A 27,959-nucleotide genomic window follows, 5' to 3' on the forward strand; every position below is an offset into this window, starting at 1 on the left:
GAGCATTTCACCCCTGCAATGGGGCCTGCAACATGCTTCCTCTGCTAGCATGGGGGGGGCAACTCCAGTAGGATTAGACAGTCCTTTAGGTCAGGGGTCTCCAATCCCCAGGTTGCAGCCCACTACTGTGCCTTGAGCTGTTTGGAACCAGGTAGGGGGTGGGAGGGGATGATTTTGCATGAGGAGAGGACAAGCATGTGTGTGCACACCAGAGGTGGTATTCAGCTGGTTCATAACGGTTCGGGTGAACCAGTAGCGGAAATTTGCTGGTGGGCCTGTCCACCCGCCCCAGCTCGATGCTATTTTTAAGGCTGGGTGCATGCGCAGAAGCCACGCACGTGAGCTAAGCGCATGTGCAGAAAAGTCGGGCACTTGCGCAGAGGTGGCGCAGTCACATTTTTGGTGCTCTGATAAATTATCTGATAAATTATATGAATCCCGCCTCTAGTGCACACTCCATTTACATGATTGGCAGAGGTGCCCACCAGTCATGCAAATGGAGCTACGGGCATTGGCATGCTTGCCCGCCACTCGCGTGGAACCATCCCCTCTCCCTCCCCAACAGTCTGCAAAGCCAGAAAGGTTGGGGAACTTCGTTTTAGATACCTTAGACCTATGCCATGAAGGGCTTTAAAGGTAATTGCCAATGCTTTGAATTGCAGCTGAAAGCAAACTGGCAGCCAGGGCATATTTATTTATTATTTATTTATTTTATTTATTTGAATTTTTATACCGCCCTATCTCCCGAAGGACTCAGGGCGGTTCACAGCCAAATAAAAACATGCAAATAATACAGATAAAAACAACAATTAAAAAACTTATTAATTAGGCCGAATTAAAAATATCACTAGAATAAAATAATATAAAACCCCATTAAAAACTAAATTTAAAAACTAAAACCCTAGGCTAGCCCTGCGCAAATAAATAGATGTGTCTTAAGCTCGCGGCGGAAGGTTCGGAGGTCAGGAAGTTGACGAAGCCCTGGGGGAAGCTCGTTCCAGAGGGTGGGAGCCCCCATAGAGAAAGCCCTTCCTCTGGGTGTCGCCAGTCGGCACTGCCTGGCGGACGGCACCCTAAGGAGTCCCTCTCTGTGAGAGCGTACGGGTCGGTGGGAGGCGATCGGTGGCAGTAGTTGGAAGGGACCTTGGAGGCCTTCTAGTCTCAGACAGATGGTTATAGGGTTTCCTGCCTGGGCAGGGGGTTGGACTAGAAGGTCTCCAAGGTCCCTTCCAACTCTGTTGTTATTATTATAATTCATGTTTAATAATTGTGAGTTGTACTAACTGGAGCTAGGTGAAAAACCTCAGCTTGGAAAGTGGGACAATTACAGGAGTTTTGACTATAAATATCAGAGTGTTTATGAATAGTTGATTTATAAATAGTTTTTTATTTATTTTATATAGTTGATTTATGAATAGTTGAACACTCGCTGGTGAAGAGATAACAGTACTCTCTTGTCGAGAGTACTTCTGCAAAACCCACAACAATTTCGGTCTTCCTATCTTTCTTTCAGGGAAATAAGGGAGATGCTGGTTCTACAGGACCGATAGGATCATCAGGCCTTCCCGTAAGTATAGGGCCAATATTCCTCTCAGATTTTTTCATTTTGTGTTAGTTGCATCCTACTGGGGTGTCTTTTTTTTGAACATTCTAGAGCAAGATGCTGCCTGGGGAATTCTGGGAGTTGAAATCCACACAGCTTACAGTGCCCCAAGGTTGAAGAACACTATGCTAGAAGCTTTAGATGCTCTCCCTACAAACAATAACAATAGCAATATTCTGCTTTATTTGCTAAGAAATTATAAGACTCAGAATAGAATAGAATAGAATAGAATAGAATAGAATAGAATAGAATAGAATAGAATAGAATAGAATAGAATAGAATTTTTTATTGGCCAAGTGTGATTGGACACACAAGGAATTTGTCTTGGTGCATACGCTCTCAGTGTACATAAAAGGAAAGATACTTTCATCAAGAATCATAAGGTACAACACTTAATGATAGTCATAGGGTACAAATAAGCAGTCAGGAAACAATCAATATCAATATAAATCGTAAGGATACCAGCAACAAAGTTACAGTCATACAGTCATAAGTGGAAGGAGATGGGTGGTGGGAACAATGAGAAGATTAATAGTAGTGCAGATTTAGTCAATAGTTTGACAGTGTTGAGGGAATTATTTGTTTAGCAGAGTGATGGCGTTCGAGAAGAAACTGTTCTTGTGTCTAGTTGTTCTGGTGTGCAGTGCTCTGTAGCATCATTTTGAATGAACATTGTATTTGCCAATCTAGTTTTATTTAAATTCAGGGATGGGGAAAATGTTCATGCAGATAAACCCACAAGCTGAGAAATCAAAATTAGGGGAGGATCCCTTTTGGAGTTCTAGGGCAGAATACCTGGGAAAATATAGGATATTAGAGGGTACATTTTCTGAATCTCCACAACAATGACAGATTTTAGGCAAAGGGACTATGACTCTAATTCTGGATATCTTGAACATAATTTTTCAAAGTTGTAAAAATATATTGTAGGGCTTTCAAGGACCACCAGGTGAAAAAGGAAATCGGGTAAGTCTTCAATTAAGCTTGTTTATATACTTAGATCTTTTAAACCGGTGGAATTAATTAATTTTTATGGCATAGAATAGATAACATTCTAATAAATGTTAGTGTAGGTTTTCGTGATTTTTGACAATACTGTTTGGTTAAAACGAAAAGTTTGGAATAAGTTTCATTGAATGCCTTGGCTAAACTTAAAATTAACTTGCAATAAATATTTGGTGGCTAATTAGACATATAACCTGCCTTGATTCATTTTGCTCCCATTGACGTCACATATTAATCATTCTACTTCTAGTTATGTTCCATAATTTCTTCTAGATATAAATACAGCCTTTAATCTCAGAATGGCTCCATACTAAGTAACCTAGCAACACCCTGATGTTTTTTTAGTTGGTTTTCAATTTGTATAGAATTTGAAAACACAACATCCAGTCTTTGTTAACTAAAGTTTGGATTTTGTTCCAACAAATTGGTTGACTAATGAGACTTCGAGTAGACTCATCATAAACCACCATCCAGCTGGATGATAAATCTGGAAAGAAATAATATGGTTAATTGGAATAAGCCACTGGGAGAAATTAGACTTGTTTTAGCTATGGCTCATAATGGAAGGGAGGGAAATGCAAGGACATTTACTAGGAGCAGAAATTCAAAGTTTCATATTGTAGCCTGTGTGGGCGGTGTGTTTACCAACTAATTAGATAGAAAGGTTTGAATGATTAGACCAAACATCTACCATGCAGAAATAGTCACTTAGTCTTTAATACTGAAAACATGTCCCTAATCTTGTTTACATGTTAATGTAAAAACAAATTTCTAAAAAGCTTAATGCTTAGTATGCATCCATTTTTTTAAAAAAAGGCAATCTATAGCTTCTCAGAAATGGAGACATTATCCTGTAAATGTAGGCTTAGCCTAATTCTGCACTCATCATGCTGGACTGGTTCAGTATTTGTGAAAGCCACATGAAATGCTGGTGAAAAAAATGCCAGATAGTTCAAGTCCCTTAATTTGATACAGGTGCTCTCTCCTCTTCTTCGTGGTGGTTTTACTTAAGTTCATGCTTAAGTAAAGGAGAGACAGATCCAGTAGCGGGTTCTAATTCATTATCTCCTTTTAACGACCTCATAATCCCTTGCGGAGAGGAGTCTGGGCAACTAAATGGAGCTAGCAGAGTGTTTACTGACTGGATGCCTTTCCTGTCACCAATGCGGAGTTTTTTTCATTAGATTTTTTCTAGATTTTCATACATTTTTCATTGTGCCCAGAGAGAAAGATATCTGTCTCTACCTAGGATCGAACTCACAGCCTCCTGATTGTGAGGCAAGAGCTCCACCTCTAAGCCACAGTAAAAGGTAAAGGTAAAGGTTCCCCTCGCACATATGTGCTAGTCATTCCTGACTCTAGGGGATGGTGCTCATCTCCGTTTCAAAGCCAAAGAGCCAGTGCTGTCCAAAGACATCTCCGTGGTCATGTGGCCGGCATGACTCAACGCCAAAGGCGCACGGAACGCTGTTACCTTCCCACCAAAGATAGTCCCTATTTTTCTACTTGCATTTTTTTTACATGTTTTTGAACTGCTAGGTTGGCAGAAGCTGGGACAAGTAACGGGAGCTCACCCTGTTTACGCAGGGATTCGAACTGCTGAACTGCTGACCTTTCGGTCAACAAGCTCAGCATCTTAGCCACTGAGCCACTGCAACCCTCTTAGCACAGTAGCACCTTCTTGCCACAGTAGCAGGTTCTAATTCTTACACACACACACACACCAAATTGCCTTACTTGCAAGCTGGGCATTTCTTTTCTGCAATACCAGCCCATTGTTCCCACTGAAAGATCTGATAATTTCTTAATACCACACAGTTGAAACGATACGGTCCCACATAATAAGCGGTAGGGAGAGCAGGATGTTCTTGGAGCAAACCAACTGAAAAAATATCCATGCTGAAGCTATCCGTTCAAGTGGAATTTGTTGATTCAATTTGTTCTTTTTCTTCTCCTGTCTACTTGTGTGTTTGCGCGTGTGTCTTTTCCTTGCTTCCACAGGTCCGCCTTTGTCCCCCTTATCCCTTCCTGCTCTTCCGCCTTTTCTCCTGAGTCCTTCTTCCTCTTCCTGCGCAACCCATTCTGCATTTCCTCCTGGATTATCCTTCCTCCATGCCAGCGTTTGATCCTGGGTGACCTCTCCTTTCCCATCCATTTTATTTTTTTCCCTCCTGCCAGCTTATTGTTTCGATCCCGTTCATTTCACCCTTCCGAAATTAAAAACAAGAGTGGGAAAATCTACTTCGGCCTAATTTTATGTTGTCATCTAATCCTTATACCAAATACTAAATGAAATTTCCTTCCTGGCAGTCCCACTTACCCGTTATATCCAAAAGCACGCTATCAAAACTTGCATATGTGACTGACATTCTAAATTGGTCCAGAAAGGGAGTATCGTTCTCTTACTAAATATTGGTCCTGGGCTTGATGTTGGCTCTGCTCAAAATAGACTGACCTCAGAGGCATTCAAGGTGATTTTTCAGCTTTAGGCAGGAAGTTGGCATCAGGCCCACAGTCTATTTTTATCCCATTGAGGTTCAACCTCAAGAAGTTAAATAGGACACCACAGATTTAAATTGCTTTGCTAACTTACCTCTCCTGTGAAATCCAAATCACAATAGGGCCCTGGCTGCCGATCGGTTTAAAAACTGATATTTTGAGCTTTTTAAAATAACAGCTCAGCGCTAACATTAGCTGGTATTCTTCTCAGGAAAGCAAGTCAACTTTAAAAATGCCTTTTACATTTCTTCTTGGAAAAAAAATGGGGCTAATATTAGTAATTGATCTGTCCAAATATAATTGGTCCATACCGAATATGCACAAATCAGATTTTGGGGTATTTAAATGGCTCAGTTAAAGGGCCAGCCGGCCATCTTATGCCAGCAGGAAATTATACCTGCATAATATTTGGGGTCCCCACTGCCGGTCTCCATCATGTCCAGAACGGAATGGGACAATTCACCTCAGCCAACTCAATGCGGCCATCTTGCCACAGCCATCTCACCACATCCAACTATCTGTGGCAAACTCGGCACAGCCATTTTGCCACAGCCAACTTGCCGCAGGACAATTCGCCATGGACAATTCCAAGTGGGATAACCTCAATGTTATCTGCCAGTGTTTCTTCAACATTATTTCCATTTTTGTCAATGGAAATAACGTCAAAGGAACAGTCACAGATAATCATGCCGAGTTATCCCGCTTGGAATTGTCCACAGCCAGTTGTCCCGCAACGAGTTGGCTGTGGTGCCTGTCCCGCCACCAGTTGGCCATGGCAATGTTGGCCATGTTGAGTTGACCACAGCGAGTTGTCCTGGACCCGAGATGGCAAACCTATGGCACTTGTGCTGGAAGTGACATGCAGAGCCATCTCTCCAGGCACGCAAGCCATTGCCCGTTGCTCTTCTGGGTTCTGGTGCACCAGCCAGCTAGACTTCACATGCACGGGAGTACCAAAAACTGGAAGAGCAGTGCATCGGGAAGATGATCTTCCAGTTTCCGACATGTGCATGTGCACCAGCCAGCTGTTCCTCGCACACTCATGAGCAACAGAAACCGGAAGACCAGGTGCCTGGTGTGCATGCACATGCCGGAAACTAGAAGATTATCTTCCGGGCACTTGCTCTTCTGGTTTCCAGCACACACATGTGCACACGTGCTCCTATTTAGGCACTCGGTGCTGAAAAGGTTCACCAACACTGTCCTAGACCCTGTCAAGAAAGTGCTGGTAAAAATAGTGTTGTTCTTTACAGTATGCAGGACATGTTAAGGAAAGGGATTGATGGATTCTCTTCCTCCAAGAAACTAATCAGCTGATGAAGAAATGTTCACCAATCATTAATTTGGAATGAAGCTAGGATAAAGACAAGGCACACATATAGAATCATAGGGCTGGGAGAGACCTTGGGGGTCTTTTAGTCCAACCTGCACCCAAGGCAAAAGACCCAAGACAGGCAAATTGCTGAGCGGGGCTTATCTGTTCATGTTTGACACATGGGAGGAAATATCCAGTGACAGCAGTATTGTGTAATTGCTACTCACTCCCTCTCATTCTCATTCATGGGATTCCAAAGAATCAGGCTAAATATATTTGTCGTGGGAGAAAAAGAGCATCTAGAACAGGGGTCTCCAACCTTAGTAACTTTAAGGTTTGTGGACTTCAACTCCCAGAGTTCCTCAGCCAGCAAAGCTGGCTGAGGAACTCTGGGAGTTGAAGTCCACAAGCCTTAAAGTTACTAAGGTTGGAGACCTTTGATCTAGAAACACATCCTTACAGTTGGTTTTTTGCTTATGACTGACCATCAGGATTAAAAGAAAGACCAATGACTTCCATGAAATCAAATCATTTATTATCCCCTTGGGCCTCTCTTAGAGCAGAAGTTCCCACCAAATGGAAGAGAACGAATGCTGAAAAAGCACGGGAAACTATTGTTTCCCTGGCATGACTCTGGCCTCACTCTCACCATCTGATGAGTGAACGCGGGAGAACAAATCCCTTTCCTTCTTCTAATCGGAAATTGTAAACGTGGCTTGAAGCGCAGTCATCTCAACGCAAAAGTAAAATTCCCCAGTGTCCGTGCAAAACTGTTTCCTGCAAAAGCTTAAAGAATTAAGCCTCTAGAGCACAGATGGGCTTCAAAATTCTTAGCAATGATTTCTCTGCCCGGTTGCTGGGTGGGCATGGCCATCGTGGGCGTGGCCTAGTTGGCCTCCTGCACCATGGGGGGGGGGCATTTTTCATCCTCCCCAGGCTCTGGAGGCCTCCTGTGGGAGGGCGAAAATGGCCTCCCCCAGGCTCTGGAGGCCCTCCAGAGGCCGAAACCTGCCCCTTTCCAGCCTTCCGGAACTCCTGGGAGGCCCATTTTTCACCCTCTCCAAGCCTCCGCACAAGCCCTGTACTTACCTGGCATCCAAAACGGGCCATGTGGGGACTCTCGGGAAGAGCAGGGTGAGGGGGTCCAGCCAGGGATGGGATTTGCGGGTTCGCCAAACTGGGCAGAATCCTAGCTAGAGGATCACTTGAGTCTGTGCAAACTCTCAGCAGCCCATCCCTGCTCTAGAGTGATTATTCTTATCATGTTATATTTTCTTTCTATAACTCAAACATGGATTAGATGGTCCGTTTATGTATTTCTTTCTTTTTAATAAACTATTATTCACAGGGGGAAAGGGGCAAGAAAGGCTCCAGGGGGCCTAAGGGGGATAAGGGAGACCAAGGAGCACCAGGATTAGACGCACCCTGTCCATTGGTATGTTTGTTTCGTTTTATCAAATGTATTGTATTAAACTAAGCAACAGGGGAAAAAAGAAGGAGTAAAGGCATTAGTCATTTGTCTATGGAGATTCTCAATCGGTCCTGGTTGTCCCAAAGGTGCTTTTTCAAACAGCAACTGGACTTTCTTGGGGGATTTCCATGAAAACCAGGGGTGAAGTCCAGCAGGTTCTGACAGGTTCTGGAGAACTAGTGGCGGAAAATTTGAGTAGTTCGGAGAACCAGCAAATACCACCTCTGGGTGGTCCCAGAGTGGGATGGGAATAGAGATTTTGCAATATCACTCCCCCAGTAGTGGGGAGGGAATGGGGATTTTGCAGTATCCCTCCCCTGGAGTGGGGTGGGAATGGAGATTTTGCAGTATCCTTCCCCTGCCATGCCCATCAAGCCACACCACACCACGTCCACCAAGCCACGCCCACAGAACCGGTAATAAAAAAAATTGGATTTCACCACTAGTGAAAACATTTCACTTCATGAGAAATTAAATGCTTTGAAGGGGGGAAAAACAAATCAAGAAAATCCAGTTGACTTTTGAAAAAAATCACCTTTGGGCACTAGCAACTGCTTGCATTACAAGATTGACTTTATTCATCTGTACAGTTGGGTATGGAAAGAAATATAAATGAAGTTTTTGAAGCACCTGGATTCCAAAAAAAAAACCCCAAAAAAACTTAAGCTTCCTTCACTCGCTTCTTTAAACGTTAAGGCCAATTCATCTGCACATTGCCATTTGAGTGTCTTAGCTATGCTAGGGGAATTGTGTTGCACCGTTGTGTCATGATACAATATGAAAGTTGGGGACTGCAATTGGATCTGCAATATGTTCACGTCATCACTTGAGGTTGTAGTTATTGGGTGAACATGCCTAAATCACCATCTTTTTTCCCCTGATCGGTTCATAAATGATGTGATTAATGTATGGTTGATAATGATGTCATGCACTCAGTTTATGATCCCAGCAGACCACAAAATGATCGTGGTGTTAAGAAAAGGAGAACACTCTTGATAAAAAAAATATTTTATTTTATTAATGATCTTTTTAACCACCATTCCCCCCACCCCCCCAAAACTCCTATTTAAAGCTTTTGGGGGATTCGTGTCAAATATGGACCACTTTATAGAAACTTTTACAATTGATTCTTTACCTTCTACATAGCCAGAAGGAAAGCGTATTTTTCCAACTTTTTACAATTAAGCGATACTTTCTGGTTATTCCAGAAAACAAAAAAGCGGCTGATCTTTTTTTCTTCTTCACCATGATATACAAATATCCTGGGGCTGTAAGCTAAGTGCATTTAGTACATAATTGTTTACAGCGTTTCTCCACCCAGAAAATGCAGATCATCTACACTGACTAAAGTAATTCTAGCGGTTGATTTCATGAACAGGGACTCCGAGGTTTTAAAGGCGAGAAGGGTGAGCCGGGGTTACCAGGGCTGGACGGGCTGGATGCCCCTTGCCCATTGGTATGGTGTTTCCTTCCCTTTCCAGCATGTTCTAGATTGTGTTGGTTCACCTGCTCTTGCAAGTCCCTTTCCTTTCTAGCTGTTTTCCAGATCATTGATGCTCAGGGTGCTTCTAGGCAAATATTTCGATTCTCTACCCCTTCAACAGTCCTTTTTTTAAACCAAGATAAAAGGTGGGAGGGGGTTTATAGGAAACCAGCAGAGATCCGAATGGAAGATGAGTGTCAGAATCTCCATTATGGATGGGATATAATTACACAGCAAACATGGAGCCAGAAGCACCCAAAGCATAGTTGCTACTACCATTTTCCTTGCCAATCCTGGATTTTAAAAGCTTCATATTTGCTTTACTTCTTGCTTAACCTTACTCTTGCAACATTTCTTGTTTACTCAACTAAAACCTTAGTCTGCACCCAAAACACCTGGCTGATCCAGATGGAGGGAAGAGGGCGCTTTGAAAACCCGCCAGCCAAAATCCACACATTCGATCACTTACATCATTTGTTCTTGCTCTTATTTACGGGAGCAGTCTTTTTTTTCTTTTCTTTTTCCAGTCAAGAATCTCCTCTCAGAGGTGATAATATGAGCCTTGGTGGCGCAGTGGTGAGAGTGCAGTACTGCTACTTCTGCTGCCTGCCGGCTGCCTGCAATTTGGCAGTTCAAATCTCACCAGGCTCAAGATTAACTCAGCTTTCCATCCTTCCGAGGTTGGTAAAATGAGGACCCAGATTGTTGGGGGCAATATGCTAACTCTGTAAACCGCTTAGAGAGGGCTGTAGAGCACTGTGAAGCGGTATATAAGTCTAAGGGCTATTGCTCTATCTATCTATCTATCTATCTATCTATCTATCTATCTATCTATCTCACCAGGCTCAAGGTTGACTCAGCCTTCCATCCTTCTGAGATGGGTAAAATGAGGACCCAAATTGTTGAGGGAAATATGCTGACTCTGTAAACCCCTTCGAGTGGGCTCTAAAGCACTGTGAAGCAGTATATAAGTAAAGTGCTATTGCTATTGCTATAATATCAAATTATTTAAAAAATCTGGGCTGTCTTTCATTCATACAAGTAAGATCTAGGACCGTGATGGCGAACCTATGGCACACGTGCCACCGGTGGCACGCGGAGCCATATCTGTGGGCACGTGAGTCGTTGCCCTAGCTCAGCTCCAGTGCACATGTGTGCTCCGGCCAGCTGATTTTCGGCTGGCCCTGCCCACACTACCCCTCCCCTCCCAGGCGTCTCCACATGGCCCATTTTGAATGCCAGGTAAGTACAGGGATCCCGCGGAGACTTTGGGAGGGCGTTTTCGGCCTCCGGAGGGGGTGGAGAAGGCTGTTTTCACCCTCCCCAGGCTCCAAGAAAGGCTCTGGAGCCTGGGAAGGGCGAAAAACGGGCCTACCGCGTCCACCAGTAATCTTTTTATCACCGTGTGCCAAAAGCGGGGGTCGCGCAGGGGGATCACGCACATATACATGGGGGACGGGACGCAGGGGGGCATTGAATTACGGGTATGGCCAAACACGCACGCGACCCCCCTGTACTCTCCCCGCTTTTGGCACGCGATGGCAAAAAAGGTTAGCCATCACTGATCCAGGACAACACTCAGATAAAATAATCATAAACAAAATACAGTGAAATATAGCAAATGTGTTTCACTTATTTTGCTTTGAAATAATCACCAGGTGTTCTGATAGGACTGTTAACCCTTTCTGTACCAACTCCTTCTATATTATGTTGGAGCCGTTTGCTTCATTTGGGAGCATTAAGATCCCAACAGTCATTTCTCCTATTTATTGGGGAGGGAGGGAATGAACTCAGAGAAATCATCTGGTTTAGTTTGTTTTCATAAAAATGAGAAGCCCCTTTGAAGTGACAGAAACACACAATAGAAATTGTTATAGAAAAAATGCCAAGTTGCTTTTCCTATCTTATTTTGAGCACTGTTTAGTTAAAAACATACAGTATTGGAGAATTCCACCTTTCCTTAATTTCCAAAGGGACAAATTTAAACCCCTAATCATCAATGTAAGTTTTTAAAATACACAAATGAATTGAACACACCATTGCAACACCATAGGATAACTGTTGAACAACATATGGAAGATGAAATAGATCAAGTTAGCTGGAAATATTACTGAGAATCGGGTAAGGTTCTCAATAGCACTTTTAGCAAGGCAACAAAGAATTTCTTCAGGGAACCCGGATTAAAATCTCAAATTCTAGATATTTAAAAACCTAACAATTTTTCCTCATTCTGCACATCCTCTAATTTAAAAAATTAGTATTTGCTTTTGGGAGAATTTGGAAATTATATACTGTATGTATATTTGCATGTATCTCACTGAATATTTTGGCTGTCACAGTGAAACCTCAAAAGGGTTCAGCACATCTAATTTCAATAAAAATTAAAATAGTGCCGTCTGATATTCTTAGGACTGGTTCCAATTACTTTGTTGCCAAATTCTCTGTAAGATAATCTTCATTTATTGGTACTTTTTTGTAAAAGACATACAGTACATATATACCCATCTTTCATGTAGGTCCAGGAATATATTTTGTAAAAAAAAAAATCATTAAGAATGACACAGGTTTTTTTCTTCTTTACCTTCTTACATTAATATGCTTTCTGACTCAAGCATGCCAGCTACGTAACATTTGCCTTGCATTTTGTGCAAATTTAGTGATTATGCTTTTTCAACTTGAGATGCCTAATTTTTCCTTTTTACTAGTGTGTGTTTCCATTCCCAGCCTTTGCAAAGAAATATATACTTTTGTGACCATATCCTGCTGTTGATCCCTGAGTTGTAACTCCTATCACACTCTCTCTAACTTTGGGGTTTATGTGCAATGCACTATATAATTCATTCCCATCAATGGGATCATTGTACCAATGGAATCTGTTTCCACTTCTTCTTAATAGAACCTTAGCTCTTGAATTTTACAGCTGTAAATATTAGGAAACGGTGTTTGATTTAGAAAGCACCCGATAATGTAAAGGCCAAAATGGTTACTTAGGGTGCTACCATGCAAGGATTTTGCACCAGCTCTGGTCCTCTGGGATCCCAGGATGTCAGCAGTGTTTGGGATTGGAGTCAATTTATCTCAGACTCAACCACAATTTATTTAAAACTTCCACTGAGCAGCCTTTTCCTTTTTTTCCTTTTCCTGGAAATCCTGTAAGTATATGGAACAAGTGGACAAACTAGTTCCCCCGAGTGGAAATTCTTAGGACAACACGTAAAGGTTTTTAAAGGAGAATGGGAACTTGAGGGTTTTGCAGCTCTCTTCACAAAACCATCTTTTTATTTGGGAAGGGCACATAAACAGATCAATCGATACAAAATGAAGGCTGTGTTGGTATCGACATATCCATTACCCTTTCAGGAGTCAATGAGCTGTATTTCCCCTCTGCATTGAGTTATACAGGTAGTCAGTGGTGGGATTGAAGCAGTTCGGGCCAGTTTGGGCGAACCGGTTGTTAAATTGCTATCTGGCCCATCCCCGCCCCATCCTGCCCCTCCTCACCCCTTCCAGGTGTCCCCATGCACCCGCTTTTGGCACGCGATGGCAAAAAAGGTTAGCCATCACTGATCCAGGACAACACTCAGATAAAATAATCATAAACAAAATACAGTGAAATATAGCAAATGTGTTTCACTTATTTTGCTTTGAAATAATCACCAGGTGTTCTGATAGGACTGTTAACCCTTTCTGTACCAACTCCTTCTATATTATGTTGGAGCCGTTTGCTTCATTTGGGAGCATTAAGATCCCAACAGTTATTTCTCCTATTTATTGGGGGGGAGGGAATGAACGCAGAGAAATCATCTGGTTTAGTTTTTTTTCATAAAAATGAGAAGCCCCTTTGAAGTGACAGAAACACACAATAGAAATTGTTATAGAAAAAATGCCAAGTTGCTTTTCCTATCTTATTTTGAGCACTGTTTAGTTAAAAACATACAGTATTGGAGAATTCCACCTTTCCTTAATTTCCAAAGGGACAAATTTAAACCCCTAATCATCAATGTAAGTTTTTAAAATACACAAATGAATTGAACACACCATTGCAACACCATAGGATAACTGTTGAACAACATATGGAAGATGAAATAGATCAAGTTAGCTGGAAATATTACTGAGAATCGGGTAAGGTTCTCAATAGCACTTTTAGCAAGGCAACAAAGAATTTCTTCAAGGAACCCGGATTAAAATCTTAAATTCTAGATATTTAAAAACCTAACAATTTTTCCTCATTCTGCACATCCTCTAATTTAAAAAATTAGTATTTGCTTTTGGGAGAATTTGGAAATTATATACTGTATGTATATTTGCATGTATCTCACTGAATATTTTGGCTGTCACAGTGAAACCTCAAAAGGGTTCAGCACATCTAATTTCAATAAAAATTAAAATAGTGCCGTCTGATATTCTTAGGACTAGTTCCAATTACTTTGTTGCCAAATTCTCTGTAAAATAATCTTCATTTATTGGTATTTTTTTGTAAAAGACATACAGTACATATATACCCATCTTTCATGTAGGTCCAGGAATATATTTTGTAAAAAAAAAAATCATTAAGAATGACACAGGTTTTTTTCTTCTTTACGTTCTTACATTAATATGCTTTCTGACTCAAGCATGCCAGCTACGTAACATTTGCCTTGCATTTTGTGCAAATTTAGTGATTATGCTTTTTCAACTTGAGATGCCTAATTTTTCCTTTTTACTAGTGTGTGTTTCCATTCCCAGCCTTTGCAAAGAAATATATACTTTTGTGACCATATCCTGCTGTTGATCCCTGAGTTGTAACTCCTATCACACTCTCTCTAACTTTGGGGTTTATGTGCAATGCACTATATAATTCATTCCCATCAATGGGATCATTGTACCAATGGAATCTGTTTCCACTTCTTCTTAATAGAACCATAGCTCTTGAATTTTACAGCTGTAAATATTAGGAAACGGTGTTTGATTTAGAAAGCACCCGATAATGTAAAGGCCAAAATGGTTACTTAGGGTGCTACCATGCAAGGATTTTGCACCAGCTCTGGTCCTCTGGGATCCCAGGATGTCAGCAGTGTTTGGGATTGGAGTCAATTTATCTCAGACTCAACCACAATTTATTTAAAACTTCCACTGAGCAGCCTTTTCCTTTTTTTCCTTTTCCTGGAAATCCTGTAAGTATATGGAACAAGTGGACAAACTAGTTCCCCCGAGTGGAAATTCTTAGGACAACACGTAAAGGTTTTTAAAGGAGAATGGGAACTTGAGGGTTTTGCAGCTCTCTTCACAAAACCATCTTTTTATTTGGGAAGGGCACATAAACAGATCAATCGATACAAAATGAAGGCTGTGTTGGTATCGACATATCCATTACCCTTTCAGGAGTCAATGAGCTGTATTTCCCCTCTGCATTGAGTTATACAGGTAGTCAGTGGTGGGATTGAAGCAGTTCGGGCCAGTTTGGGCGAACCGGTTGTTAAATTGCTGTCTGGCCCATCCCCTCCCCATCCTGCCCCTCCTCACCCCTTCCAGGTGTCCCGATGCACCCCGTTTTGGCTCCCAATTAAGTGCAGGGAGTCCTACTAGGCCCAAAACAAGGCGTGGGTGGGCGGCACCCCTCCGCGGCCCATTTTTGCTCCCAGTGGGGTGCAGGAGACCGAGTGCTTCCTGTTACACCCCCTGGCCACGCCCACCCAGCCGATCATTAGGTCAGAGAACCGGTTATTAAATTATTTTAATCCCACCACTCCAGGTAGTCCTCGACTTAGAACCACAATTGAGCCCAACATTTCTTTTACTAAGCGAGACAGTCATTAAGTGAGCTTTGCCTCATTTTATTACCCTTCTTGCCACCCTTGTTAAGTCAGCAGCACAGTTGTTAAGTGAATCTTGACTTCCTCCTTGACTTCGCTTGTCAGAAGGTCACAAAAGGGGACCACATGACCTGGAGGCACTGCAACCGCCATAAATAGGAGTCCGTGGCCAAGCAGCCAAATTTTGGTCGCGTGACCATGGGGAGGCCGCAGCAGTCTTAAGTGTGAAAAATGGTCATAAGTCGCTTTTTTTTCAGTACCCTTGTACCTTCAAATGGTCACTGAATGAATGGTTGTAAGAAGAGGACTACCTGTACTCAGAGGCCTAACAAGGAGCATTTGAAGGAAAGGCTTGATCCTTCTCAACCAGTAATAGCTCCAACCTTGAAGTAATCGTCACAGCCATTATAGGAATTGGTAGGAAGCCTTTCTGATTTTGATGGATCTAGGGCTCACATACCAGTAGATCATACTGAAAGGCTTAAAGTCAACTAGGTCAAAGAGGGTGTAAAAAAATGCTTTTAAAAGCCTCTGATGATCAGGCAACTCAGCTGGGATCGCCAGAGGAGCCTTTTAAAATCATTTTTTCTACAATCTCTTCGGGCGAAGAGGTTGTAGAAAAAATGCTTTTAAAAGGTTCTGACTATCCCAGCTGAGCCACGCAATCATCAGAGGTTGTTTTTTTTTTTTACTTTTAAAAGCATTTTTTCGGACGAAGAAAAAATGCTTTTAAAAGTAAAAAAAAGCCTCTGATGATCGCGCGGCTCAGTTGGGCATGGGCAGGGGGGCAGGGATTTTTGCTACTGGTTCTCCGGGCCCCTGTTGCCATCGCTACTGGATCGGGCGATCCGGTCTGAACCGAGAGCATTTCACCCCTGCCACAGTGCCTCTGCCAGCAAAAATAGAGCCCAGGAGGGCTACACATGGCCCTCCGGGGCGCCATTTTCGCTGGCAGAGCACTTGGGCTACCATAGGTGCCCCAACACTTGTGATGTCAAGCTGGCCACACCCACCCAGCCCTCCCGAGATCAAACACAACCCTGATGCAGCCCTCAATGAAATCAAGTTTGACACCTCTGAACTAGATGATGGGGAGTTTGGTCGTGTATACTTTACAATATAGAACTTAGCATCACTTTGGCATCCTCTCTCTAAGCAAGATGTATTTCATTAGGTTAACTTAATCAATTGTTTTACATGCTGCACAGATTGTACAGTTATAAAAATTTTCCCTGTTCTGATTTCTTCCTCTTCTTGGGTGTCCTGATTATATAATTCTTTCTTGTAGGGGGAAGATGGGTTGCCAATTCAAGGATGCTGGAATAAGGTAAAAAATTCCTCAAAGCATAGCGTGTTATGGTACTGGTTTTATTGCATGTTGTGAACATAGTAACAAATTATAAAGCATGAAAGTTATATGGTAACATATTACCTTTCCATTTAGTACAATATGTATATGACAAGTACATTAGATATTACATGATGATTAGGGCAAAATAGAATAGAGTAGAGTAGAGTAGAGTAGAGTAGAGTAGAGTAGAGTAGAGTAGAGTAGAGTAGAGTAGAGTAGAGTAGAGTAGAATAGAATAGAATAGAATAGAATAGAATAGAATAGAATAGAATAGAATAGAATTTTTTATTGGCCAAGTGTGATTGGACACACAAGGAATTTATCTTGGTGCATACACTCTCAATGTACATAAAAGAAAAATACGTTCATCAAGAATTCTAAAGTACAACACTTAATGATAGTCGTAGGCAGTGGTGGGATTCAGCCAGTTCGCACCACTTCGGGAGAACCGGTTGTTAACTTTCTGAGCACTTTGGTGAACTGGTTGTTGGAAGAAATCATTAGGGCAGAGAACCGGTTGTTAAATTATTTGAATCCCACCACTGGTCATAGGGTACAAATAAGCAATCAGGAAACAATCAATATAAATATAAATCGTAAGGATACCAGCAACAAAGTTACAGTCATACAGTCATAAGTGGAAGGAGACGGGTGATGGGAACGATGAGAAGATTAATAGTAGTGCAGATTTAGTAAATAGTTTGACAGTGTTGAGGGAATTATTTGTTTAGCAGAGTGATGGCGTTTGGGGAAAATGATACAAAATGTTGTCTCTTGAGAGGCTACTACTCTCTTCAAAGGAAGTTCATTAGTGGGGATTTTCTCTTCTAAGGGTGGTTCAGAATCCAGCAGAGAAAAAGTTGTGTGCCTCTAACTCACAAAAATGGCCACTTAGTGTTTCTTTTTTAAAACAGAAGTGATTCCTCGCAGACAGATTCCAGAGTTTGAGTGTATAATTCAATATCACACCAACATTTTTTAACATTTAGAGATATTTCCATGAATCTAATTATGTCTATTGAAATACTATTCAGAAGTACCAAAAATTCACAGGATTCTATCGTATGGGGCCAGGACCCCTTAATTTTTTACACCTCCGACAGGATGGGTGATACTAACATAGTTTTGTTGTGTTTTTCTTTTGCAGTGAATATTCTAACCATGGACTGGCCTGTGTGTCTGTGTATGTTTGTGCATAGAATATTTATTTTTATACATTGTTCTTTTTCGAAAGTGCCAACAGATATGCATAAATTGCTGCATATTTTTGTACATAAAATGCTACAATTCTGCTTTATAGCTGTCTGCCATTTGCTTGTATAATTATATATATGTTGATAACTGTGCTTCTTGCATTGTGGAATTCAGCTGCAATACTGGCATGATATTTGTGCACCCAGAGAAAGTGCTACAGCTTTTTAAGATGCCAGGAAGGACCATTCTATGTATATATACAAAGACCAAAAAAAATATGGCAATGAGTGCAAGGACATATTAAAATACTATGGATTTTTATTATTAAAAGGAAATGAAATAGCATTTGTAAATAAATTCTATATTGGTATTTTAACGTGCAAAATGAAATCAATGTAGTAAGAGGTAACAGTGGCATCGTCACGTTCACTACACACAAAGGGTAGAAGCACAACATTGCTCAAAACTGAGGATAACCAACTAGTCATGTGTATACTATACATCCTAAAAAGATTCCTAATGTTTTTAATGAGTCAAGACCAAGTTGATTTTTTTCCCATCAGTTGCTGATCAGAAGCACAATTTTTGATGCAAAATTACAGAGATCTTAAATGTAACTCTGATCGATTTAACAAATAATGGAAATTTCTAGCATTTGTACATAGCTTTTCAAGAGATTCAGAAACTACATAGAATAAGGCTTCAGAGGCAAGGACTATCAGGAGTGACCCTGGTCCTGTGCCACGGGTGGGCTTCAAAAATTTTAGCAAGGGGTTCTCTGCCTGGTTGCTGGGTGGGTGTGGCCATGGTGGGTGTGGCCTAGTCAGCCTCCTGCACCACGACGGGGAGGGGCATTTTTGTCCTCCCCAGGCTCTGGAGGCTTTTCTTGAGCCTCCGGGAGGGCGAAAACAGCCTCCCCAGGCTCTGGAGGCCCTCTGGAGGCTGGAAACAGGCCCAAACTTCCGGTAGGCCCATTTTTTGCCCTCCCCAAGCCTCCACGCATGCCCTGCACTTTCCTGCATCCAAAATGGGCCACATGGGGATTCCTGGGAGGGGCTGGGTGGGTGGGGCCAGTCAGGAGTGAGATTTGATGGTTCTCCCAAACCCCTGTGACCCCCAGCAGCCCACCCCTGTCCTGTGCTTTCTCCTCCATAAATTCATTGGACCCAGTTTTCCAATATCCTTGTGCCACTAATTCCATTTTCATTTGAAGGAAATTCTTTAAGGGCAACAATGCAGGAAAGAAAAGGCTAACGGATGCATCCTTTTCTCTGAGCTGGAGATTTTTTTGTAAAGAACTGGAAGGGAAATGGTAAATGCACTGCTTTCTCCCTGTCTCATAATCTCAGCATCAAGCTAAATAGAATTTGGAAGAGTGTAATAATGGGTTAGGACTGCCATTATTAAGCGCCGTGGTGGCGCAGTGGTTAGAATGGAGTATTGCAGGCTGACTGCCTACTTCCGGGAGTTCGATCCTGACCGGCTCAAGGTTGACTCGGCCTTTCATCCTTCTGAGGTCGGTAAAATGAGGACCCAGATTGTTGGGGGAAAATATGCCGACTCTGTAAACCGCTCATAGTAAAGCACGGTGAAGTGGTATATAAGTCTAAGTGGTATTGCTATTGCTATTATTTAAAATGCATTCACAGAGATGTGAGTGGAGGGAAATTTTTGCATTGCATTTCAATCCCAACAGCTGTAAGTGATCATCATGGAAGATCAGGACCGTAGAAGATACAGACATAACACAGAAAGACACCATATGATAATATAACAATATGAAATATAAAAATAACACAAAAGAAATAACATTTTCTTTGACTCACATAAAACTTTCTAAAACTGCCATTTCTTGGGCCAATTCACTCTATTTCTTCTAGTCAGCTAGTAGCTTGAAAAAAGGCTATTAGCAAAAATGATCCCAGAGCAGTTCTATTAGTCCCCTGAACCACAAAATGGGTAGCAAATAAATTAATAAATAAACCTTACTCTGTTTTCGTGCCTCTATCATAATTATAAGAACTCTGATTGCCATGTTGCAGCTATGTCTTTGGTGATCTCAGTGAATAGTCTACACCAGTGTCTCTTAAACTTTTTTTTAAATCTCAGGATCCCTTCCCACCTTTAAAAATTATGGAGGGTCCCAAAAGAACTTTTGGTTGTAGGGTTTATATTTAGCAATGTTTATTATATTTAAAAAAATTACAACAGGTGTATTTGCTGCCACTATCACTTCTTATACTTGTTTGATGGGATTTTAATGTAGTATTTTTCAACAAAGGCTGGCAAATAATATTGATTTTGCATACCCCTGAGAGGCTCTTGGGGAAGTCCCAGAATTCCAGGGACCACATTTCGAGAAACACTGGTCTATATTATCTTAGACTGGACGTGGGTAGCAAATGCTAGATTTTTGTGTTGTTGCTTTTTCTAGTCTTGGGCATAACATATTCCCCCTCTCCAACTTATTATCACACTTCTTTATATTGAATTTTGCTAAACTAACAGAGCTGGTTGCATTGAGGTTTTCTGTATTATATTTCTAGAATGCAACCAGCAAATTCTGGCAGCCATCACTAACTACAATGGTGTGTAGTGAGATTTCAATTAAGTCAATATGTATCCAGGTGGTCCTTGATATACAACCGTTCATTGGAAAAAAGTGATTTATAACTGGTTTTCACACTTATGACAGCTTCAGCATCCCCATGGTTGCATGACCAAATTTGGCAACTTACATGTATTCATGATGGTTGTAGTGTCCCAGGGTCATGTGATCACTATCTGTCATCTTCCAAGCTGACTTCCAACGAGTCAATGAGGAAAGCCAAATTCACTTAATGACTGCATGATTCACTTAACAACTGCGGCAATTTTGCTATGGCAGAGAGGTTGTAAAATGAGGCACAACTCACAACAACTGCCTCGCTTAGCAAGGAAATTTTGGGCTGAATTGTGGTTGTATGTCGAGGACTAATTGTACTGCATCTTACTGTGCAACTCAAACAGGTATTTACCACTCGTGTCTTAGATTCATTTGACACACGATGCCATGTACTTATGGTGCCACTTACTGAAAACTGCAAATATACCAGCTGCAAATGACAGTTGTTTTTTTAAGTATGGCACAGATGAAAATGGCAACTAAAAGTGGGCACTAGCAGTACAAGCCAAATACTAAACTTGTGGCTAGAAAAGGCAAATGTGGGTCACACTGTAATACAGGAGTCTCCAACCTTGGCAACTTTAAGACTTGTGGACTTCAATTCCCAGAACTCTGGGAGTTGAAGTCCACAAGTCTTAAAGCTGCCAAGGTTGGAGAGACCCCTGCTGTAATACACAACAACACTGCAGCACAGATAAGTAATTCCAAGGGAAATTTTTGCCTAGTTTTTAAGCCAGGGGTCAGCAACCCGTGGCTCTGGAGCCGCATGTGGCTCTTTCATCCCTCTGCTACAGCTCCCTGTTGCTGGTTGGCTCCACAATTGATAGGGCTTTCGGTTAGGACAGGTAGAGGAAAAAGGACACCGTGCTAGATGGAGACTATGATGCGGGAACCAGACTTCCAGTCGGCTCCAGAATTGAATGGGGGCTTCTGGTTAGGACCTTTGTGGCTCTTTGAGTGTTTAAGGTTGCCGACTCCTGGTTTAAGCAAATAGAAGCAGCATTTTTATTACACTCTACAAGACTTTTCTATGTTAAATAATTACATCTGTCCCTTAAAGGGTCAAACTCCTTGGCTGATAGCAAAATAATGAGACAAGTAAGAGAGTGCAGATAACTTGTGGAAGGTCTCCGGCGATGATCCGAAGAACCTCTTGCTCAAAGATTTGCTGAAGATGTTGCATTACCGCCAACGAGCACCGACGTGTTCTTGAGTCATGCACATCGGAGTTTTGTTCCTGAACGGCAGGCCTGGTGAGGCTACAGAAGATGGACTCAGCAGCGGGTTTTTGCTCCCTCCTTTCAGAGCCAGCGCAAAGTCGATCAGGAAAGAAACTAGCATCTGTTTCTTACTTTTTCCTTTTCAGTTTGGTCTGTGATGGAAGCCTTCAGTGAAGAGCTCAACCACGTTGTCAAACATGGTGTGAAATGTATTAGGACATAGGCAACGGTTCTATGACTGCTGGGTTGTTGTTTTTTTTAAAGTACTTTCCATTTGTCTAGATGATAAACTTGAATCTAGATTTTTGAATAGCCCGGTGAAAATACAACCAGTTTCAACCAGTTCATCATTTTCTGCTTGCCAGTTGATGAACATTCATGTACTATGCTCAGATTTGATGATTCCCTCCTCGATACTTTCACAGATTCTCTTCGAAAGCAAATCAATTCTTTTCTTCCAGAAACTTATTTCTTTTCACTGTAGTAGAAGATCATTTTCATTTTAGCATTGTTTTCATTGTTTTAGTAATTTTTGGACTTGTATTTTTTTGTATTGGAAACATATGGCTTGAAGTTTGTCCTGATAATATATTATATAGATTTTTTTTTTAACACAACTGTCCCAGTACTAAAATTTAGAGATTACGGCTTTTATAATACTTCTAATACAGATCTATAGGGAAAACAATCAGCCAAAATAGTAAAACAGTTCGTCTTGGATCCTATTATTGAAGACCTTTAGTAAATTATTTTAATACAGTTCTGCAGAAACAATAATTATTTGCGATATAGTTGCAGTATCGCATAATTTATCAATGTATAATCCCTTGGTTTGTATGCATCAACTTTAAAAAGAATGAGATATTCTGACTTCTGGGATGTCTTCTTTCATGAAGATATACTCAAACAATCCATTTTGTTTCTCTGATTTTTAATTTTATTTTTCTGACGGTTTTTTGTGTTTATTAGATATATAACTCTTAGAGAAATTTTAATCCAACCATGCAACCCAGTGTCTTGAACAACAACTTGCTGGCACAGAATAGTCTTCCAAATTTTTGGAACTGATTCATACGTGAACTCCATAGGCCTATCGAAGCATTGGCAAATCTCTGGATTAATTTAGAAAAGAGTGACAATAAATGAAGTAGAAATGCTTGTTGAATCAAACGTCCTTTCCACGAATAATAATTCTTACTTTCTCTTACTGAGATAGTTCCCTCCAAATTCTTAAAATTCTATTTCTGAATATTGAAGGGAAGTATAAGATATTCATTGAGGAGCCTAAGGGTAATGGCATTGTCTTAATGAATGGAAACACAGACATAATCCAACGCATCCTTTTGTGACTCATTTTCCAAGGTCAAGATTCTGAACTTGTACTATTCTATTTAGTGAAGCTGTAGAAGAGTTTTAAAGTAGGGGGAATAAATTATAAAAATTACTTCACTGTAAAACCTAATTGTCCCTAGGTACCACCAAACTGTCACTTTTTTTAGCTTTATCTTATAACAAAATCCAAAGTAATTAAATTGATCCAAGATTTTGAATGCTATTTTTCATTCATTTATAGTATCAAATCACATCTAATTCCTACACATATTGATCATTAAGCAGCGAATAGTTGTAATTAAATGCCATCAAAATCAACAGTTTGAGCATGGATATACTGCACCAGCCATATCTCAGAACTCTTGTTAAAACTTTTCTCAGATACCACAGTAAGGACATTTATTCAGTGTTGTACTCAATTCTCCATCCAAAACAACCTTTTCTTCAGTTTGAAAAGCTGCCATCTCACACGAAGCAAGCAAAACTGATGTTGTATTTACACAAATGTATCGATAATTGATGCAAGATTTGATTTCTCCTTGTATTTCTATAGACTTGTTAATCTGCATCTGTGTGCAGAGGGGGGAAAAAATGTGACCAGAACTGCAGGACGGTGTGCCTTTTTTTTATTATTATTATGTAAGAAATATATATATGAGTTCACTTGTGTTAAGTTAGCAATGACCTATCTTATTATTCATTATGTTGTGTTAAGTTTTCTTAAGCTATACTTTTAGTCATTTCACTTTAAAGGTTTCTGGAATGCATGGATGCTGTAAACTGTTCCTAATTCTATTGTTTCTGAATAATGGTTTTCTTGCCTCCCAAATTATTGTATAATGTTGGTGCTTTTTTTCTTTTTTCCTGAGAGACTAACGTTCAGTTGACAATTTATTTTCCACAAGCTATCCTGGGACCAAACAACCATAGATTCGCGAATTAACTAGTTCTAACAATGCAGGCTCAGCCTTCTACAATCTGGTGTCTTCCAGTTCTCCAACTTGGCAACTTTAAGACTTGAGGACTTCAACTTCCAGAATTCCAGTCCACAAGCCTTAAAGTTGCCAAGGTTGGTGATGCCTGCTCCAGTAGACATATTTCAAGGTCTATCATCCTTAGCCAGCACAGCCGAGGGGAACTGAAATCCAACACATCTGGGAAACACCAGGCTGAAGAAAGCTAGTAGCACTACTAAGATGCATAATAAAAGTAATGCGGTGCAGCTAATGCCACATAAATAAGAGGATGCATATACAAGTGTAGATACAATCCGTATATTTTTCAATTACATATGCATCCTGTGGAAGAGATTCCGCTCCCCTCTCCTTTTATTTTGGTTTTTGGCCATCTTTTGTATACAACTATGGCTAAACTGAAGGCATAATTTATATGTTTTTTTTAAAAAAAAATGTTTAGGGACCAGAAGAGATAAAGAAATTGTTTTATTTGATGATAAGTAATTGTTCAAACAGAAGGTGGGCTTGGAATCTATTGTTATTGAGAAGGCTGAGTGGCTAATGCTAATTCAAAGCTTTGAAATGGTAGCTGAAATTGAAAACTTCCACGCTGCCTTTTTTTTTTTTTTTGCCTAATCCATCAAAACTCTTGATGATATCTAGATTTTTAATATGTGTTCATGAGGGATGCTGATGACCCAGCATTTTCTATCACGTTGGTCGTGTTAGTTGGGAGTTCAGCATCCCACAAGTTAAATTTTAGCAACATCTGGCGTATCCAGATTGTTTACTGCTGTCCAAAGTAAGCCATTTGTTTATGTGCTTCAGAGCGGTATGTACCACTGGAAATAGGCAATAAGCATCCCGACACACAGATCGTTTGCATCACCCTGATTTTGATTGGAAACACAGTACTGGACCTAATGAGCTTTCTTCATATGTCTGATTCATCTGTTCATTGTGCAGTTTTGGAACTGTTCCAAAAAAACAATTACTAGATTTCAGTGAAGTTTTAGGGCATTTTGATTGATTGCATATTGAACGTGGGCTGCAGTATTTCAAATCTAAACAAGGAAAGTCTAGCTCAACTTTATAGCCTTACATGGAACTGGACAGAAAGATATACTATAGTTGTTACATGTGGTAATTTAGGTTTTCTTGTTGCTGTTGGTTATCATATAATTTAAAAAATTAAACATTCATGGAAATTATTAGGAAAAGCCATAAAACCCACAAATATCTCTTTCATCATGTAAAATTCTCAGTAAGCACATTAAGTAATGCAAGATCGTGCTGAGAAATTTCCTGCTCACTTACCTGAAAATATCTTGCTTCAACCTATTTTTTATTTCTCTGGCGATTGTGCCCTTATTTCTTGTGTCACTTTTGCTGCTTAGCCATCCATATATTTTCACAATATATATCTAACCCTTGCTCAAATATATTACACACATGAAGACACACATACAAACATACCGATAAAATTCCTAAAGAACATTTATTTACTGAATGCAGTTCCAAAAAGAGAAGTGTAATCTTGTCTGCTAAATAATTTTGAACAATGAAATAGATATGAATCTATTGCTTCCTATCTTACTCACTCAAGGACTGTTTTATATCTCAAGCTACTTTTCTTTGCCAGAAAAATAAAATTGAATTTGGGGGTATTTTTCCAATTATCCAAACTTTTCTGCAATTATGTGAAACAGTAAATTATCACCCATGACAGCAGCATGCAACTCTTAATGTAAACGTTAGCAATTATTTTCCTTTATCAGCATAACAGTTGGCATGCAAAAATGCTTGGCACGATTTCTATAGGTAAAAATCATAAAAAGAAAAATTGACTTAATCCAAATATCAATAGGCAGTTACCCAATATCCACAAACTGCAGCACACGTGTAAGAAATCGGTGACATGATTTTTGGATCTAAATTTCCCAACGTGCATATTTAATCAGTCTGTGCACAGAAATGTGAAGAAAATACATCATCTCAGTGATTTAACCAAAAAAATTACTCACAAAAAGTGTGTGCACTAAGGAAAGTATTAATTCACATGTGATTCATATTTGAATAAATAAAATGCACACACAAATGCCTACAAATGTCTTATCTCATGTAAATCTTTTCCTATAAGTTCATGTTTGTGGAAATGAGCATGGTAAAATGACTCGAAAATAGGAATTTGAGACAACCCAAAGGCACTGAAAAAACTTTTGAATTAGGCCCTGTGTTACATTGAAAGTCTGCATTACCTGAACTAAGGTGTATTGAAGATTGCTCATTCTACTCAATTTGTCTTGTTTCTTTGCCTTTTCCATTCTATCCACACCATCCCACAAGAAATGAAATCATTCTGACAGCTATAAAATGCAACTGTTAATTTGGATTTAATTCTACGGGAACTGCTACTGTGTCCTGGGAATTCAAATCAATATAAAATCATTGTTATTCTTTACAGATAATAGGTAGCAATATTAACTTAGAAAAAAAATAACTTCTGGGTTGTTGTTTTTTTGGTATCTTGCCTCTTAATAATCAATGGGATCTTGAAATAACTTCAGAATGATATTTTTATACAAGACAGAAACAGTGTTTATTTATGGATAGGTAATCCTTCAAGAGATTAGCACTTTTATTTTATTTTAATTGGATATCAGTTACATAATTTCTGCAGAATAAGACTTCTGGAAGCATATTTTTTTTGGTTGGTGTTTCTACTTTGTTAACTTACAGGACATAGTTTGCCTTTTTAGCTAATGATAGTTGATGTACAAATCCTTAGCCACCTTTATCAAAGCTGATTTATAAATGAGTGTTGATGGGGCATTGTTTTTACATTTTGTTGTTAGGATATCAAGTGACCTGAGTTTGAAATCTCTGGGTTTGTACATACTTTTGCTGAACCTTCCATTTTGTTAAATAATTACTTTGTTAAATATGCATAAATACTTAAGATATTTTAATATGCTTTTGAAAACTCTGTTTCTATTCTTTTCCTTAAAATAGCTAGCATTATATATCTATTTACCAGTAATTACATTATTTCCTGTAAATCATTATTGAAAAGCTAATATGTTTATTGTTATATTATCCTGTTTCTTCAGATAGGATTATCGTCATATAATACAAAAGCATCCAATTATGTATATTTTTAAGCAAAATAATTCTGACTGTAGAGTATAAATAATATACACATATGACATTATTTTAGAAACATGGATCCTTTTTCATACAGAAATCCACTGAACTGAGGATACATTTGTCTCCTTTCTGAAAGTTTTACAAAATTGGAGTTGTAGTCAAATTTAATGGATATTCAGTTGACCAGTAATGACTATATTTTATCATGAATTATGGGACAACTCTTTGACTCCATTCCAAGAAAATACCAATATTCTCTTTATATTAATTTTGGAATGAGATAGTTTGGCCTTGGATTTATGCATTTCTGTACTTTTTGTATTTGATGTAAATATTTTCCTTTTTAAAATGATGTTTACTTTTTATTATTTCATCTACTAGTTTAAATGCAACCACTAAAAAAAAAATAAAGTCTGGATACGCTTCCAAAACATTCCTTCTCAAGTTTCCTTTCATCCATCTATTTTACATCTATTTAAAGTAATGGCATTTTACTATTAGCACTTCAGCTGCACTGAAAACTTCTCATGAAACGAAATAACAAATACTTCCTAACCAATCAGTGGTGTGCAGTATAGGTAAAAAAATGCAACTCCTATATAAAAATATTATCTATAATTCTTGCAGACATGTTTTGTGAAAGCCTCTCCTAGTGTCTCACAAGCCTCAGCCAAACCCAACTCTGTTCTGCTTTTTGAGATAAGTACTAGCACTTGTTACACCCAACTTCATTAAACCCACCCTTTGTTGAAATGATACCATACACTTTTAAGCCAGAGGCTTCCAAACTTGGCAATTTAAAGATTTTTGGACTTCCCAGCCAGCCAGCCATACCAGCTGGGGAATCCTAGAAGCTGAAGTCCACAAATCTTAAAAGTTGCCAAATTTGGAGATCCCTGTTTTAGCCTTTAAGTAGGAGAGTTATA

At 39.9% G+C, this 27,959-nt stretch overlaps 1 protein-coding gene across 1 annotated transcript in view; it reads left to right on the forward strand.

The window, feature by feature from the left end:
• Positions 1 to 27,464, forward strand: part of COL13A1 (collagen type XIII alpha 1 chain) — a 154,052-nt gene extending 126,588 nt beyond the window's left edge. Inside the window, exons 33-37 of the mRNA XM_058187686.1 lie at positions 1,514 to 1,567; positions 2,534 to 2,569; positions 9,272 to 9,349; positions 16,457 to 16,495; positions 21,439 to 27,464. Coding sequence (XP_058043669.1) covers positions 1,514 to 1,567; positions 2,534 to 2,569; positions 9,272 to 9,349; positions 16,457 to 16,495; positions 21,439 to 21,468 — 237 coding nt within the window. The 3' untranslated portion in view covers positions 21,469 to 27,464. The remainder of the gene's footprint in view (positions 1 to 1,513; positions 1,568 to 2,533; positions 2,570 to 9,271; positions 9,350 to 16,456; positions 16,496 to 21,438) is intronic.
• Positions 27,465 to 27,959: the final 495 nt, after the last annotated feature.

This window comes from Ahaetulla prasina, chromosome 6, assembly GCF_028640845.1.
Source record: "Ahaetulla prasina isolate Xishuangbanna chromosome 6, ASM2864084v1, whole genome shotgun sequence".
Taxonomy (NCBI): domain Eukaryota; kingdom Metazoa; phylum Chordata; class Lepidosauria; order Squamata; family Colubridae; genus Ahaetulla; species Ahaetulla prasina.